At 36.7% G+C, this 16230-nt stretch overlaps 2 protein-coding genes across 3 annotated transcripts; both read right to left on the bottom strand.

Moving 5' to 3' along the window:
- Positions 1-8082, bottom strand: LOC145598647 (iron-sulfur cluster co-chaperone protein HscB homolog). The gene is made up of 6 exons (XM_081655030.1): positions 7674-8082; positions 6692-6788; positions 6511-6600; positions 4648-4713; positions 968-1036; positions 1-657 (listed from the first exon to the last, which is right to left on the bottom strand). The coding sequence occupies exons 1-6, from the start codon at positions 8021-8023 to the stop codon at positions 520-522; spliced, it is 810 nt and encodes a 269-aa protein (XP_081511156.1). The 5' UTR covers positions 8024-8082; the 3' UTR covers positions 1-519.
- Positions 8083-8603: 521 nt separating this feature from the next.
- LOC145598645 (uncharacterized) lies at positions 8604-15929 on the bottom strand. 2 transcript variants are annotated; one of them, XM_081655029.1, is made up of 12 exons: positions 15821-15921; positions 15578-15619; positions 14697-14899; positions 14422-14543; positions 13465-13573; positions 13320-13359; positions 13136-13225; positions 12937-13036; positions 12706-12845; positions 11268-11370; positions 9770-10473; positions 8604-9148 (listed from the first exon to the last, which is right to left on the bottom strand). In XM_081655029.1, exons 3-12 carry the CDS (start codon positions 14836-14838, stop codon positions 8911-8913), a joined length of 1788 nt encoding a protein of 595 aa, XP_081511155.1. In that variant the 5' UTR covers positions 14839-14899; positions 15578-15619; positions 15821-15921; the 3' UTR covers positions 8604-8910. The 2 variants fall into 2 exon arrangements, with proteins under 2 accessions (XP_081511155.1, XP_081511154.1); XM_081655028.1 differs by having other exon boundaries at positions 8605-9148; positions 14697-14932; positions 15821-15929.
- Positions 15930-16230: the final 301 nt, after the last annotated feature.

The following is a 16230-nucleotide window of genomic DNA, read 5'->3' as shown; positions in this document are numbered from 1 at the left end:
TTTTTTTTTTGACAACCAATTAGTTGTAGCTGAATTAGCAAGAATATGTTTTTGGATCGAAGATTCGAAGGAAATATATTGCATCAAAGTTCAAAGAGAACCAACTTTGAACCACAAATCCAGAAAACCTTTTACTTTCTACAAAAAAAAAAAAAAAAAAAATCAGAGAGAAAAGAAAAGTTGTAAAATAAATCTGACTTCTTCAACCTCCTATGCTCAACCAGACTTCTTCGGCCTCTTTTGCTTGTTCATTATTACATCATAAGTCTTAACCCTTGCGCCGTACCTAAGAATCAAAGATGCATCCACAAAAAAGAACTATGGCATCTGCACCCTTCAGCTTTAAACTCTATGTTATGAATATGCTAAACAATGCTTCTACTCTTCAAAACAGGCCAATTTCTTCAATCCTGTGATTTCTGAGTACAAGTGCTTAGAATATTCAGAAGAATCAACTGGCAGCTATAGGACAAATCAATGGGTTGAAGTTTACAAGTTCTCAGATACACATGCACACTATCAGAGTCGTTTCACAATTTCCTCATTTGCACGTTTATAATATGTCATTCTACGGATGGCATTTAATGCCTCTTCGGTATCCTGGCTTTTGAATGCTCCTGCAAATGTATTGGACCATTGTTTTAATCTCTCATGTACCTGAGCCATTACAGTAACAAATTATTAGATGCCATATGAAAATATATCTATATATACACCATAAAGCTGGAAATAGCCAAGACATTGGCTTTTTGGCTACGTTGCCTTCCTTCCATATGTTAACACTAAACACTCATATAAGTACCAATCAAACAAGTTAGTCATCATGCGAATAACATGAAAATATTATAAATTTTTTGCTACCAAGAACTCTCTTTTCAGGATTGCAAATGAGCCAGCCACACAGTAGTTTAAACAAGCAATAGCTCTTATGTGATTCAATATCAAACTTCTATAGAAAATCTCAAACCTCTGCCTGGATCTTTTTTAACGCCTGAGAATCAGGAGCATCTTCGACAGATTCTCTGATCTCCATAATCTGAAATGATCAAGATGTTTACCTTATTAGTCAAGCACACAAATGAAGAAAAAGCATAGATAGCAAACAAAATGAAGTGTAAACATAACTAGCAAACCAGAAGGTAATACTAGTCATAAACTCATAATATCTAGAAAATGGTATGCTTATTACTCAAGTTCTTGCTAATAATGGCTATACTGTTGATTAAAATCCCTTCAACGCCTTTGATCTTTACAGCAACCATAAGGATGTTGCTAGATTCCATCAATTAATCCCTCTGTCCCTAAATTAAGTACAAAAAAGAAGGTAATGGGTTTGATTGATTAAAAGCGGATAAAAAAAAAGTCAAAAGTGGGTTTTAATTAAGGAAAATTTGATTTAAATAATCCAACCTTTTGCTCGTCCAAATCTATTAATCCAACCTTTGGATTATTCCTGAATAATCCAAGCTTTAGGGGGTGTTCTTTTTTATTAGGCCAAGATGACTGGTTACCTTCTCTTCGGGTAACTTTTTTTTAATTTTTTTTCTTTTAAAATTTTTTAACAAAAAATGAATTTAAAAAATAAAACAAAAATAGAAAAATCTTTAACAAAAAAAAAAATCAAAGTAATTACCAGCCCCCTTCCCCGGAAAACACCCACATCCCTTACCCAACCCGCCGGGAAATAACCACCTGTCCCCTGAACACCTCCCCTGCCTTCCTCCGCCGCCGGATCTCACCGGAAAACCCACCCCCACCCTCGAATACTCCCCCCACCCCCGCCGGAGCTCACCAGAAAACCCACCCCACCCTCGAATACTCCCCCTCCCTTTCCCTACCTCGTAAAACGTCCCCCTCCCTTTTCCAATTTCCGACCACCCCACTCCCCTGCCGCCCCTCACTCTCCCCGGCCGTCTTTACCCTCTCCAATCCTTCCCTGCATCTGACCCCGAAACCCCTCAGGCCACCCCTCTATCCATGAAACCCAGAACCCAAATACTAAAAATCCAAAACCCAGATTTGCGTGGTTGGGGTTCTGGTTTTCGAGGGGGTTCGAGATTTAATTTCAGGGTGTGATTTTGTGTGGATGAGCAGGCTGGAAAATGCTAATGTTTTTGGGTGGGTTGCCGGGAAATTGAAATGGTATTTGGGGGGTGGCCGGAAATTAAGAAGGGATGAGGTGAAGGGGGAGCGGCGAAGAAAGGTTGGCCAGAAATGGGGGGGGCTGAATTCATGGAGAGGGGAAGGGGAGAAGAAGAAGAAAGGGGAAAAAAGAAAAAAAAAAGTTTTTATTTTTATTAATTTAACAATTTTTTAATAAAATTTGAAAAAATAATTATTGACAAATGAACACACGACATGTGGCAGGTGACTTGCTATTTTAGGTTTTTTTTTTTTTTTGGAAGGGGGGGAGATTATATTCATTAATAAAAAGCCATACGGCACTTACATAAGAGATCAAAATCGAACAATACAAAGACAACCGAACCAATTACAAGTTCGAAATAAACGAAACTACAATTGCACGCGCAGAATGACTTTCTTAAGTACCCTTGGCTCATATAACGCTGTCCTATGCAGCCTCTTGCAAGGGGGTCTGGCAATATGATGTAATTTCTGACGAGAACCTTCATTGGCTCAGAATCCCGTACTCCTCGACCTAAAATCAAAATTGGTGTCGTACACTTCACCATAGACAAGATCAACTCCGATTCAAACACGGATATCGGCATGGAAGCAAAACCCTTTAGCCCAAACCAACAGAAGATCAAACCGAAGCCCCATAGCCAAAAAACCCGGCTTAAATCCTGCACCAGAAGATCGGTACACCGATCTGCAAGCCCCATATCACTCCAACACACCACACAAACAGAAAAAATAATAAAACTAAAAAACACACAACGACTTCTAAAAGGAAAAACAGAACGAAAACTAAACCCTAAAACAAAAAACGAAACCCTAACATCCCACCCCGCCGCCAAACCGAGTCCCACCACCCACGCTATGGGATTCACCGACCCAGCCCACGAACCGCCGGAAATAAACGCACGGACCACCGAGGCCCGCCAGAGAAGCCCGAACCCCACACGCCCCTGAGCCGCTGCAACGACAACCCTACACGAGGGACTTAGAACGGCCCTACACGAGGGACTCAGAGGGAGGAAACTCCCCCTCCCCGTTCTCGTAAACCACGTCGCGGCAACGGACAAAGGGGTGGGGCGAAGGCGCGGCGGGGAGGCGGTACAAAGAAACGACGACAGGCCGGCCTCACAGTCGGAGAGGAACAACGGCGGCGGACGAAGAGGCGGTGCGGCGCCAGATGAAAGGCTGAAAAAACGAAAAACCATAACAGAAAAAGAAATAAACAAGCTAGAGGGGTAGATCGGAGGCTCGCCGACGGTGGCGTGGGCGGTGAGCCACACGCCCGCCGGCGAGCCTCATAACCGGAGAAGAAGAAGAGGGGCGGCGGTTTATGGGAGAGAGAGAGGATTTTTAGAGAGAGAAAGTTTATTAACTTTTATTTATTACTTTACATTTTGCTATTTTAGGTTGAGTAACCTGCTTTGGCCTAATAAAAAAGAACACCCCCTAAAGCTTGGATTATTCAGCAATAACTCAAAGGTTGGATTAATAAAAATAAATCACTCAAAGGTTGGATTATTAAAATCAAATTTTCCTTTAATTAATTAAGGTGAATATAAAAAAGATTGAGGAGTATGATTGATTAAAGTGAAAAAAATATTGGGGTTTGGTTGATTAAGATTTAAGAGTTAAAAAGATATGGGATTTTTATATAGGAACAAGATTTTTGGATGAAATAAGATTGTTATATGGGGACGAAACTAGGGAAGGAGTGTTTATCTTCCAAAACTCAAGAGATGTACTAGCCAGAATGGTTGGGTTAATTAGTTTTTTGTGCATATATTACCTTCATAGTTCTTACCATAGCTTTGACTCTACAGCAGGAAAGACCTGCTTGGAGTTTCATCCATGAATCCATGATGAAGACTGTAATGTTACCGATGACGACCAGTAGACCAACCCACAATCATAAAATGCAAATAAATTTATTATTATTATTTTTTTTATGGCAACCTTCCATGCCACAATGCCACGTAGAAAAATGTTTATTCAGCAGGCTATCTTAGATTGTAATGGGCTTAGAGGATACAAGGAAAAGAATAATAAGGGTAAAGCTAAAAAAACTTGGAACAATTATAATTTTTGGAATATATAATTCCCTATGGATGGTCACTAATAAAAAAGTAAAAATACACTAGAAAAGCCTAAAACAACGGAACCATAGTCAAGCTTCTAAAGAAAATTCATGGGGTTTATATTGCCTGCAAAAACTACATTGGTTATCAGGTGGTTCTACCTGACCAAATGGTCACAGCTTACATTGATTTTGACATTCAACGGGACACCAGAACTAAATTTCCAAAGAGACAAAATCATTATTCATTAAAGAAGAGAAGATTAGAGCTTCAGCATCAAATTCATTTCCATTATTCCATAAGAAACCATGCATTGAAAATGGTTATACTGGACGTCGAAATGGGCTTTGGAATTTTTAAGAACACTAATTGAAATTAACAAGTCAAATAGCAAATGTAATCATCTAAATGGATTGTGTAATAATCTTACCTCAGCTAGCAACTCGGGATCTGAAACAGTCTGCTCTTCATCAACGTGTACACCCTGTAACTTCATCTGCCATGTTAGAAATCACACATCAATTGCCTTATATGGAGGCCTGATAATCTGATATATGAAGAAAAGATATAACAGGAGGCCAAAAAACATTCTGAAGTTACGTGTCTATTAACTGGTTTCTAACTAAATTCTTCAGGGGGGAAAGAAAGCACATTCGAAGTGCCGTTTGGTTCTAAGCCTTCCTATTCTCACTTTAAAACCTTTGGCTACCTTTGCTTTTTAAACCCCAAACATGTCTGCTGCTTGGTAATCCATTTGTTGGGAAGAAATAAAACAAATTTAATAAATTAAAAACCTATCAGGTTTTTTTTTGAAGGTTGTTGTGTTTCATAGAACAATGCTTCTTTTAGGATAGTCTTAGTCAGATCCATCTTCTAATTTCTCTTTCCCTTTACTTCTCTTGATTATCCATATTCTCTACTTCGTTTGCTCTTCCTCTTTTTCCATCTTCTCCGCCTACTTAACTTCCCACTCTTTGGTAGTCAGCCGAACCAATAAGATCAACTAGAATCTCCAACCCCCCTGCAGATCTGTAAGATTAATATGCCATAGTGCTACTGGTGACACTTTTTCTTACCCTTGTTCCGTACCTTCTCAACACAAAATAAGTATTTTATCAGCAGGAAGCCAATCCTACCTTACAATTTGGCCAATGAGTTCAGATGTTGGTGATAGTTTAAAGACTTGTAAGCAAATCACACATGGGAGATGGTGGATTTACTTCCATGCCATCAAGGGTAAAAACCCATGAGCAGCAAATGTGTCTATAACTTTACATAGTGAAATACATCAGGAGGAAGCCGATCCTACCTTACAAATTTGGCCAATGACTTCAGATGTTGGTGATAGTTTAAAGACTTGTAAGCAAATCACACATGGGAGATGGTGGATTTACTTCCATGCCATCAAGGGTAAAAACCCATGAGCAGCAAATGTGTCTATAACTTTACATAGTGAAATACAAATCTAACAGGACTATACAAAGGTAAAAAGAAGAGTTATAATTAGAGGAGATACACAAAGAGGAGGAGGCTGACTGCATTGAAAGCTTTTTCTAGGAGTCAAATTCACTAACGTCAGGAGTCATATTGCCACAGGCCTACAGGCTACAGCTGCCAAAAAGAGATTGCTAAATATAAGCTTGTTGTAAATAAACATTTCTTCATGGAGATTTAGGTGAAGAAACTAGTGAGTGTCCTGAGCAATGCCCCGTGTTACAATATGTATTTTGATATCTAGTTAGGAAAAATTGACATTATGAGGACATCGTGAAAAGTAATAGCAATATATTTGAAAAAGTTCAAGGTATTAATAATTGACTTAGTTCCATCTTATAATCCAAAGAATATAGAATTGGATTGCCATTATATCCAAGGACAAATTTAGCATAGACTCATCAAACTTTATCATGTACCTACACTACAACTGCAATTCGACAGATAACTAAGGTTCTTCCTGGACGGCACCATCACTACATACTCAGCAATTTGAAGGTGTCTCCACTCAATTCTCCAACAGAGGAAGGGGGGTGTTGAGCACATAAAAGTATAAGACTTTACAAAATGTTTCTGTAAGGCAGCATACTATTAACTTCCCTTATCTGTCCTAGATTAGAGTCTCACCTGCAGAATTGTGATAAAATTGGTATAGCTAAGCACCACACACAAGATACACACGTAGCATAAATGCATGAGGTTCATACAACATGCTTTATCACAGTCACTAAAGTAGAAAGCCTGCTATCTTTCAAGGAAACAAACAATGCAGTCTATGCAGAAATTCTGTTGTACTCACAAGGTATATTGCCCTGGACAAGGAATTTTTGAGCGTCCTGTATGCATCAATTATTCGAGAAGATTGCTCAGCAGCATACTCCCTTTCACTCTAATCACATACGACAATAATTAGATAAACTAAAAGTTCGGAGTATAAGTGTTTCTAAAACCTTCTAAATTCAAATACATATAAAACAAACCTCAGACTTTGAATGAACTAAATCAGGATGCAGCTTTTTCTGCCAGTCTTTATACAAGCCCTCCAAACTACTCTCCTCAATATCATATTTTCGCTCCCTGTAACATGTTAAACAAGCACAACTTAAACGCTATAGTCTTTCTCATCTACCAATGCTAATTACTATAAGTTCTGAATCCCAAGGGGCTGAAGAATTTTATAATATCACATTATATACCATTGAAACACCTAAAATATTCAAGTAGGACGAAGTAAACAACTACAACAACAAATACACATAAGCATGAAAAACCATATCTTCGAAATAGGCAGAAACGCGATCTCACGAGGACAAGTTATGGGACTATGATGTGATAATAACTTCAACTATGAAACAAAGTTATTCAATCCCTACAACTCGCGACACAACTATCCCTTTATCCCAAAGAATAATTATATACTCCATCACTCTAAGTCTAAGATTGTCCTAGTTTCCTTTTCAGCCCATCCCTTTGAGTTTGCCCATACTATACATCGTCATAAAAACCATGACTTCAATCCCACAAACTCTAACATTTGTCCCACCAATTTTTCACTCATCAACTCCACCTTAAAAAAGTAACAAAACTCCAATGCCGCAATCTTAGAGGGACAGAGGGAATACGTAGGACGGTAGGAGTTATAACCACTTTGTTCTAGACATAATTAGGCATGTTATGCTAATAAAAAGTTATCAGCTAAAATAAAAAAAACAATAGCTCATAACATTAACATCATCATTTTACTGTAACAAAATCAAAGCAATTCAAATCACGGCAATAACATTGAATTAACATCACTTAAAATTACATAAATTAGAAGTTCTAGTAAACTATCATAGCATTTATGAGCTAAATTAATATTTTACAACAATATCAATTTATCATTCAAAGATTTTATATGAATTTTAACAATTATATCTCAATTACCAGCAGAAAAATCAAATGAAGAAAGAGAAAACTTACAATCCAAAAATCCGAAAATAATCAACAGAGCGATCAACAGGTTGAATACAACGGCAAGAATCACAAACAAGAAAGAGTTGCGAAGTTGTTGGAGACGAATTACAGTTCCAGCATCTTCGGATTTCGGAGCTTGATGATGATGAAGAGCAAAAAAGCTTGAATGATTGATTGGAAAAATCATGGAGAAAATTTGCAGGAAAATTGAAATGGGGAAGAAAAAATGAAGAGGAGAGAGAAGATAAAGATTGAGTTTGGGAGTGGAAGGTGGTAGAGGAGAGAGAAGACGTAGGTCGAAGGTGTCGGTGGAAGAGTCGCGAGAATCGCCGCCATGAAAGTCTGCTGGTATTCATCGGAGTATTGTGAAGCAGTGTAATTCCGGCAACTGAAGCTGAAGATACGAATGACTTTTGGTAGTCGGTTATGGTTGTAAATAGAGATGTTAATTCGGATGATCAGGTCGGGTCACTTTTTGAGTCATGCTAAGTTTATTATATACGAGAACTCAAAGCTGAATCGGATATTGTTCGGGTCGGGTCAGGTGTTGTAAACAATGGTAATGAGAATAAACTTTAGCGTAATTTTTCAAAGAATGTCTTATGATATCCATGGGAAATTACGAGTATTACCGGATACTAATGGACCGGAAGTAATATTTCAATATGATTTTTTTTTTTTTTTTTTTATGTTTCACCTGGTTCACCATTTGGGTTGATCTGAGTTTGAAATCAATTTTAGATGGTTAGGTTCCAATCTCCTTTCAATATGATCTAATTTTATTTTTAGGAAAATCTATCAATGCGAGCATAATACATACTCTTAGTAATTAGTCTTCTGAAATTTGCACCCAAAAAACACGGTTTGGTAAAATTAGACCCCAAAATGAAAAGTGAACAATTACATACAAGACTCAAGAATGTACAAATTTTGAAATCTCAATCTAAAAATTGATATACAAAACAAAACCTTGAATATTCAATCAAAAACATACAATTGGGTGCCCAAAAAAAATAATTATTTACATTCTTACAAACTAATTTACTCAAGGATAAATAAGAAAAAGAGAAGAAATCATATGGAATATTTTCCTAAGTCAGTTTTGAATTTATGATACATCAACTATATCATTTAAAAATGGCACTAGTGTACATTAGGTACAATCTCGAACTATTTTCTTTGTTAAAGATGGTGAAAAGCTGAACACTACCATTTGTATTGTCCTTTATGTGGTTATAAGTACTCATGAGACCAGCCTCGCGGAAGGGATGTGAAAACAACATAGCCTCCACTTTTTTTGCTGTCCAGTCTTCTTCTTGTCTTCATGGGTGCCATTAGCTTCACGGTTCATGGAACTAACTGCGACTGGACTGTTTCCGGCAGAAGGCACATGTATTGACCAACTGGCGATTGCAGGATTTTGATCAGGAGGTACCACTTGAGAATTTTCTTCCTGGGCTTGAAGATCCGATTTTTCAGACCTGTAAATAAACAAGGCAGAAAATTAAACTACATGTACAACTGGTAAGTTAGAAGCTTAAAAGGCAAAAAAAATATTAGAGATAAACAGGATATATAGATATAACATCCTCTTTGCTGAATATCAAGCTTATTTTCTCAAAATTTTTAGAGTATCCTAGTAAATGAGAGACTAGAGAGGGAACACGTGTACCACAGGTCCAGACACAACTAGACTAAGACAAGTTCATCCAGATGGATACAGTCTGCAGTGTTGTGAGATTTCAGAGGTTAACAGAAGGGAACAACCTAGCAATCATCCTTTTAACAGAAATAAGTTCACAAAACTTGGACAACCATGCACCTATAATAAATCCGCAAACACTAATCCCCCCTCAGCAGCCAAAATTCCAACAAACAAGAATAAAAAAATTGAGAAACTTGGCATAAAAATATATTTGCAGTATCTTGCACGGCTTAATAGGGACCTTATCTCAACAGCAATAATCTTATATCCTTGTCGCCTAAGAAAACAATCTTACATGCCACTCTTGTATGCAACCAATCATTTTTGTCACGATTGTTTATTGATATACCTGCTAAAAAGGAGACATTTATATGGGATAGGAGGAACAAGAACATACCTCATATTATCAGTGCCCAAGTCATTCCTGGATACATGTGCAGTGGCCTTATCATTTTCTTTAACTGAAGTACCCTGCTTATCCACCCAGTTCATTTGCTTACCCAATGTTGAGGATATAGCAGCACCCTCTTCTATCTTAGGGCCAGATTGACTTCCATTTTGACCTTTGCGTCTATTCTCTTTGACAGCACTGATCAGTTTATCCAAAGTACCTAGGGCTCTCTCCACCTGGGGACTTATAGGCACATTATTATGAAAATCCACTGATTGAGGTTGACCAATTAAACCACGGCTTTCCTTTGCATATTTGATATTATTCACAAATTCATTTTCGTTTCCTTCCACCCCTTCTTCCTCAATCTCACTGGCTAGTTTATCCTGCATCCAGTATCCATTAATATGGCCATTGCTTTCTTTGATCTCTTCTTCCTCGATCTCGTTACTAATTGGTTTGCTCCCCTCTGAAGGTTTGCTAATATTTTCACTGCTAAGAATCTTCTCATCTTCCTTTCTAGATGCATTTTTCACGTCTGTTTTCTGCTCCCCATCATTGATGCCTGTGTAGTCCGAAATGGTTTGTTTTTCCATGAGGCTCCTTTCTGATTTACTTTTTGAGTATACAGCTTGACGTATTCGACTGTATAGAGGGTCACTCAAAACCTTGGAAAATGCTTCATCTCCATTAGATACTGAAGCAACTGTCTGCAATAACATCAGATATCAGCAATGCTGAAAGATTATGTACATACTGAAGCATCTAACCACCTAAGAATGATGTGTTATGTCTAGAATATAATACAACCCCCTTGTAAAACTAAACATTTGCAACAGAGGTTGTTCTAGATGATAAAACAAAAGCTTCAAGATATTTTCATCCTTAAAATTCATTCATTCTTTCACTGCTTTTTTGTAGTCTTTATACTGCTTTAACTAATAATAGCAATTTTGAAACATGAAAAGGAAGAAAAGTTCAGGCAAGAACTAGCTCCCTTAAATAAAATAAAAATAATAATTCCACTGATCTCCCAACAAACTAAACCAAGGGTACAAGAATATCCTGTCATCTCATTTCTACAGACTAGTAACATCCAACTATGTCAAATAAGTTGACCTAAATCAGTCACTCTTCCAAGTTCAGAATTTCATTCTTGACATCAGCACAAACGGCTCAAATTAGATTTTAAACAGTGAGGTAGCTAGTGATTACATATTTTCGCCTGCTAATTGAAGGGCTTGCTCAGGAGAAGGAATAGGACAGACCATGAGATATAAGGCCTTTGGCATAGAGGAGCACATTGGTAGGTCTTAAATTATGATCTTGAATCTCCATTTGATTATCCAGTAGCTTTTATCAGGATTACTCCAGCAGAGGTATATAAATAAAATAACACCTAGCACACTGCACAACTAATATCACCAGTTTCTACTGTAACTTGCACCAATGTGAAGTCCCCATCCTCAAAATTAAGAGTACAAAGGGCGTAAGGATTTTTTACCTTCTTATAGAACCTGAAACCACTGCCTATCAGTTGTCTCGATATGAAATTTATAAGTGAAGGAGGAACAAAATCCAATTTTATGTCCAGGTTGCCTATTGTCCTGCAAATAGAAAGAGAAAATCCAAGTAAACAGAAGTGATAAGAATAAAATTACAGAGCATGTAATAAACCCATGACATTATGATGATTCATTCAGTCACCAATCCAGTCAACTATTGTTGAAGAAAAGATCTGAATCCCTTTTTTTGTTGTTACCCTTTCGATTGCATGGAAATTTGATGAAGTTCACAATTCATATCTCCCAGTGTTTTGAACTATTTGTTCTGAGAGCTTCAAAAAACTTTGAAACATCAATTTTTTTTACTTGATCAACCTCTAAATTGCCATGATCTCCTTTACTTTCTATACAAAAAAAAAAGTGCCAAATTTCATAATTTTTTTCTTTAGGATTACTTGTATTATTTGCTGACTAAGCATAATTAGTATGGAATGTGGAGCTTGACCAGCTGGTAGCAATATCTGGTCATGTCAGGGTGCCTGCACAAGTAAGACACTTGAACTATCCTGGCTGAGTCGAGGAAAGTCAAGATACCCCCTCTGATGATAAAGTAAGACTGGGATGGGATGAGCCTGGTACTATTACAATTGTTATAGGTTAACATCTCATACTGACTATACCATCAGAGGGGGTTTCCTTAGCTCACCCCCAAGGATAATTCACGTGTCTCACTTGTGCAAACACCCCGATAAGAGTATAAGACCACAGATGCTACCAGCTCCACATCAGTTCCCCAGTCCATACCCGGAACAATAGCAGATTTAGTAACAATCCTAGTACTATAAATATAAATAATCATATTTCCAATTCAATGTAGCATTAAATCACCTCATAGAAAGATCCACCCCAGACAAAAAGGGAGAATCACCAAACCATGAGGACCTAGGCTTTACATTGACCCAACTTCCTCTGATGGCTATATCAGGCAAATTATCAAAGAATAATCTATGCATAAAATGTTAGGACAAGCGACAAGGGCCAAGTAAATAGGCACTAGTCCTACAAGCTCAACAGAAAATTAGTGCTCAGAGTAAATGAGGTCAGAAGTCTTTGAAAGAGAGGTCAGAAGTCTTGAATGTGAGTATCTTCTTTTATTCAGATTAAACGTATTGAAAGGGAAAAAAAAAAAAAAAAAAAAAAAAAAAAAAAAAAATTGACTCTAGATGGCCAAATTGCAATAGACAAAAGACTTGACATTTTACAGTTTTCAAACTCGCTGAAACTTGATTTTATAACATATAAGATGCCATCAAAGCAAAAATTCTGGTATCCAATTATTACCTGATAAAATCACTTTTCATAAAAAATTTCAAGAAAAAGAAACATAGAATGTAGTTATCTGATCTAGCATAAAAGCAGCTAATAATGACAACACACCTAAAGTAACTCCTGTTTTCGGTCACCTTTTGCAAAGCAAAACCTCCCACTAAATCAATCCTTACTGTGTTATCGGCTTCTGGTATTCCCTCATTGGTGAAGCCATGAGTTTCGTTTTGAATGTTGTCCGCATTAGAAATCTATGCAGAACAAAATGAATTATACACTCTCAATGTTAGAGTAACATATACAGTTGAGAAATATTATGTTTGGTGTAGTCTAAGCAATTACCGTGTTTAAGAGCACAACGATGAGATCATTTTCGAAGTACTCAAACTCAAAATAGTGGAGAAGAGCCTCTCTACTGGACAATGGCCACGAAAGCTTCACCCTTTCTTCCAAAGAGCAAAAAGAAATTTAGCACCCATTAAAAAAATCAGTGAGAAATTAGATGGAATCAGGAAAGCATATCATTTATTTTATCACAAACCTCACTAAAGATATCTCTTCACCTATCCTGACCTTCTGCAATTTCTTGGCTTCTGCAACTTTGAAAGTTGGAATTAATGTTTCAGGGAACCTAGAAAGATAAGCAGAAAGAAACAGTAAAGCATCAAATGATTCAGTGTTTTTCATCCATGAGATTATAAAGAAATAATAGTTACCAATCTTACCATCGTGGATAGAGGGTTGATTCCCAAGAAACACACAGACCTACAAGACGCACGACTTTCATTAATTAATGGACTTGTCTATCCAATCACTAAATGGCATACAGAAGTTGGATAAATCAAAGATTACTACAGTTGTTTGACTTACAAGCATCCAGAGGAGCATCTATATAGCCTTCCACAAGTAGTGAATGGAATGGAGAACCTACAGGTCCCTCCCGATACATGACACGAAAATCTTCAGTATCCTGTTTCAACTGATAAAGAGATGCAACTACTTTAATTGCAATCGTTGAAACTCTTAAATCGAAGAAAAGCCTTTATATTAACTACACAGGACTTGGACAAAAGTTCACTTGGAACAGTTAAGTAAGCTGTTACTGTAAAACAGAAAGTCAGCTCACTATTTATCATTTTGGACATTAACAAATTCATATTGCTACTATGTTAGATAGGATTAATTAAGTAAAATCAAATAGCATTGACCCCTGAAAAGAAAAGGAGATGCCTACAAACACAAAGGACAAGACTAGAGAGTTCACAGAAAAGTAAAAGGAAAGTGATATCTGATGAGAAAATTAAAACAAGTGAGGCTAACCAGCGATCTAAGCTCTGCTGGAGTTCAGAAGTGTTACAATTCTTTATGGTACATCATTCACTCATTCAGAATGACCTCCAATACAAAATTGACTGTAGAAAATTCCATTAAGAAGATTAAACTATAAATTTGGTAAAGCTTTAATTAATTTAGAAGAAATATGGGAAAGCTTCTACACTAGATTTGTAGCGGACTATAATGAACTGGTTCAAAAACTTACAAGTAAATTTATTTTCGTTCAACAAAGCTGAAGGCAGTCAGCACATGTCAGGTAAAAAATCTAGAGAACAATACTCTTTGTTCATGCTGTAATACAGCTGTGAACTTCAGCTCTAATTCCCCCCCCCCCCCCCACCAACACGCGCACACACACACACCAAATGAGGTTCTCTTTAAAATTCATTAGCATTAGACAGAGCGCTATATTATGGTTTTCGTTATTTTACACTTATAGTATCACATCTATTCACACATGTTCAATAATAGCCAAGCAGAGTTATTGCTTACTTTCCAAGTCGTATGATGTGTCTCATAGGATGAAGCATTATAATTTTCAGATGCACTCCTCAGCATCTCAAGAAAATTTGATACTTCCACAGTCCGTTTTTCGGTGATATAATCAATATTATCTGCAGGATAAGAGTGACAAAGAGAATACCTTAATGCAACATAAAATTGCCACTAAAAAGCACTGGCTATTACATATTCAGGGATTCTTTATGTTAAAGATACATATCCACTAAAAAGTTGACAAAAGCAATAAAAAGTTAAAGAACGCTAACCTATGGCTTTATTGTCTGCCAATGATCGCAAAATTTGATCTTTTACAAGAGTCTTAAGTTTCTTCTCATCGATAAGATTATCAGATGCAAGCGTCTCATCCAATCTCTCTCGATAATGGGCAATATTTCCCTTTTTCACCATCTTCGCATCTCCAAATAGCCCGATACAGGCAGACTTTGAAGATTAAGTGACAACTGAGACTCTGAGAGTGTAAAATTTCTATCAATGATCAAGCCTGTGAAATTTTCGAAGAGACAGATGAAATGAGTTTCCTTTACATTAGTCAATAAATTCTTATCACCATGTTTCTAAATGTAAGTCTAGTTCCCAATTATCTTTGCCACTTAGAGCTAACAGAAATAAGTTCAAGACATTATTTGGTTCTTTCCGTACATCCAGGTCTGTTTCGAACTAACTCTAAATACATCATTTTAGCGCCGCATTATCATTAGATTATTATCATGCCAATCACATTACAAGTACAATTCATTGCACAAGAATGACATGAGAGTTAAGTGCCCTTTCACACAGTTAATTTTTAACTATCCACATCACAATAGCAGCACTGCTAGCTTAGTCCTACGACAAGTCAAAATCTTAAGAACAGACTACATCACCCAAAAAAAATGAAACAAAATGAATCCAAATAGCAAAATTACAAATTTACTAGGCTCCACAAAATACCCAATAAAGCCGATGTCATCTACCCAACATCTCTAATCAAATCCCGTCTACATTATTGCCCCGTGATCCTTTACACAAACACAAATATATACAAACCCCTAAACTCCATATGCTTCTATATACAAGGAAATTAATAAAATTCCAAACATAAGACAGAAAATACACAGCATAAAATCAATAAAAAACAAAAATGGACCTTCAAGATGAAGTAAAAGCAGAAAACCCCAGATAAGAAAACCTGCAAAAATGGTGAAATCAAAGAGAAATTGAGCAAATATAAGGAAAAAACCAAGTTGGGTATTGAAAAAATCAATAGAAAATTAAACAACACGTGGGATTGAACAGTGAAAAAGACATTGATAAGAAGAAGCTTGCAGATCTCGAAGAAGATGATGATGATGAACAAAAGAAGAAAAAAAAGGAGAGTAATAAATGATACCATCAAGACGGAAACACAACGTGGGGCTGCTTCTCGTGCTTAACGAGTCAGTGACAGCTAAATAGAGCAGTAGCAGTAGAAGTAGTAGAAGTTGAAGTTGTAGCTCATGAATTCTATGAATTCTTATATCCATCTGCAGCCACCTAAATTCAACCTTTTTTTACCAGATTTCAACTTTCTTACCCTTCTCCCCTTTTTGGGAAATACGACTATATTTCAATAAATTAATGTCTATTTAAGTCAAGAGTCGTGTAATGAACCCGAGCTGTTAAATACTGACCCGATTTTGAAATTAAATTGACATAATTTGAAGCTGACTTAATTTAGAATTTTAAATGTAACAGGAAATACTATGAGCACAATTATTTAGCTTTTTTTTTTAACATGACCCAAATATTAAATAACATGAT

Source organism: Chenopodium album, chromosome 20 (assembly GCF_948465745.1).
Source record: "Chenopodium album chromosome 20, dcCheAlbu1.1, whole genome shotgun sequence".
Classification (NCBI taxonomy): domain Eukaryota; kingdom Viridiplantae; phylum Streptophyta; class Magnoliopsida; order Caryophyllales; family Amaranthaceae; genus Chenopodium; species Chenopodium album.
The sequence above is the reverse complement of the archived record's forward strand: the minus strand, read 5'-3'. Positions and strand labels throughout refer to the sequence as shown.

What these genes read in the sequence shown, in the direction of transcription:
- LOC145598647 (XM_081655030.1), bottom strand. Translation starts at nt 8,023, where the DNA reads ATGAATACCAGCAGACTTTCATGGCGGCGATTCTCGCGACTCTTCCAC. An exon ending in TATTTTCGGATTTTTGGATT is followed by an intron (nt 6,789 to 7,673) that starts GTAAGTTTTCTC and finishes AACATGTTACAG; the next exon opens with GGAGCGAAAATATGATATTG. An exon ending in TAAAAAAGATCCAGGCAGAG is followed by an intron (nt 658 to 967) that starts GTTTGAGATTTT and finishes GTAATGGCTCAG; the next exon opens with GTACATGAGAGATTAAAACA.
- LOC145598645 (XM_081655028.1), bottom strand. Translation starts at nt 14,838, where the DNA reads ATGGTGAAAAAGGGAAATATTGCCCATTATCGAGAGAGATTGGATGAG. An exon ending in AGATGCTCCTCTGGATGCTT is followed by an intron (nt 13,360 to 13,464) that starts GTAAGTCAAACA and finishes TGCGTCTTGTAG; the next exon opens with GTCTGTGTGTTTCTTGGGAA. An exon ending in TTGGGCACTGATAATATGAG is followed by an intron (nt 9,149 to 9,769) that starts GTATGTTCTTGT and finishes GTTTATTTACAG; the next exon opens with GTCTGAAAAATCGGATCTTC.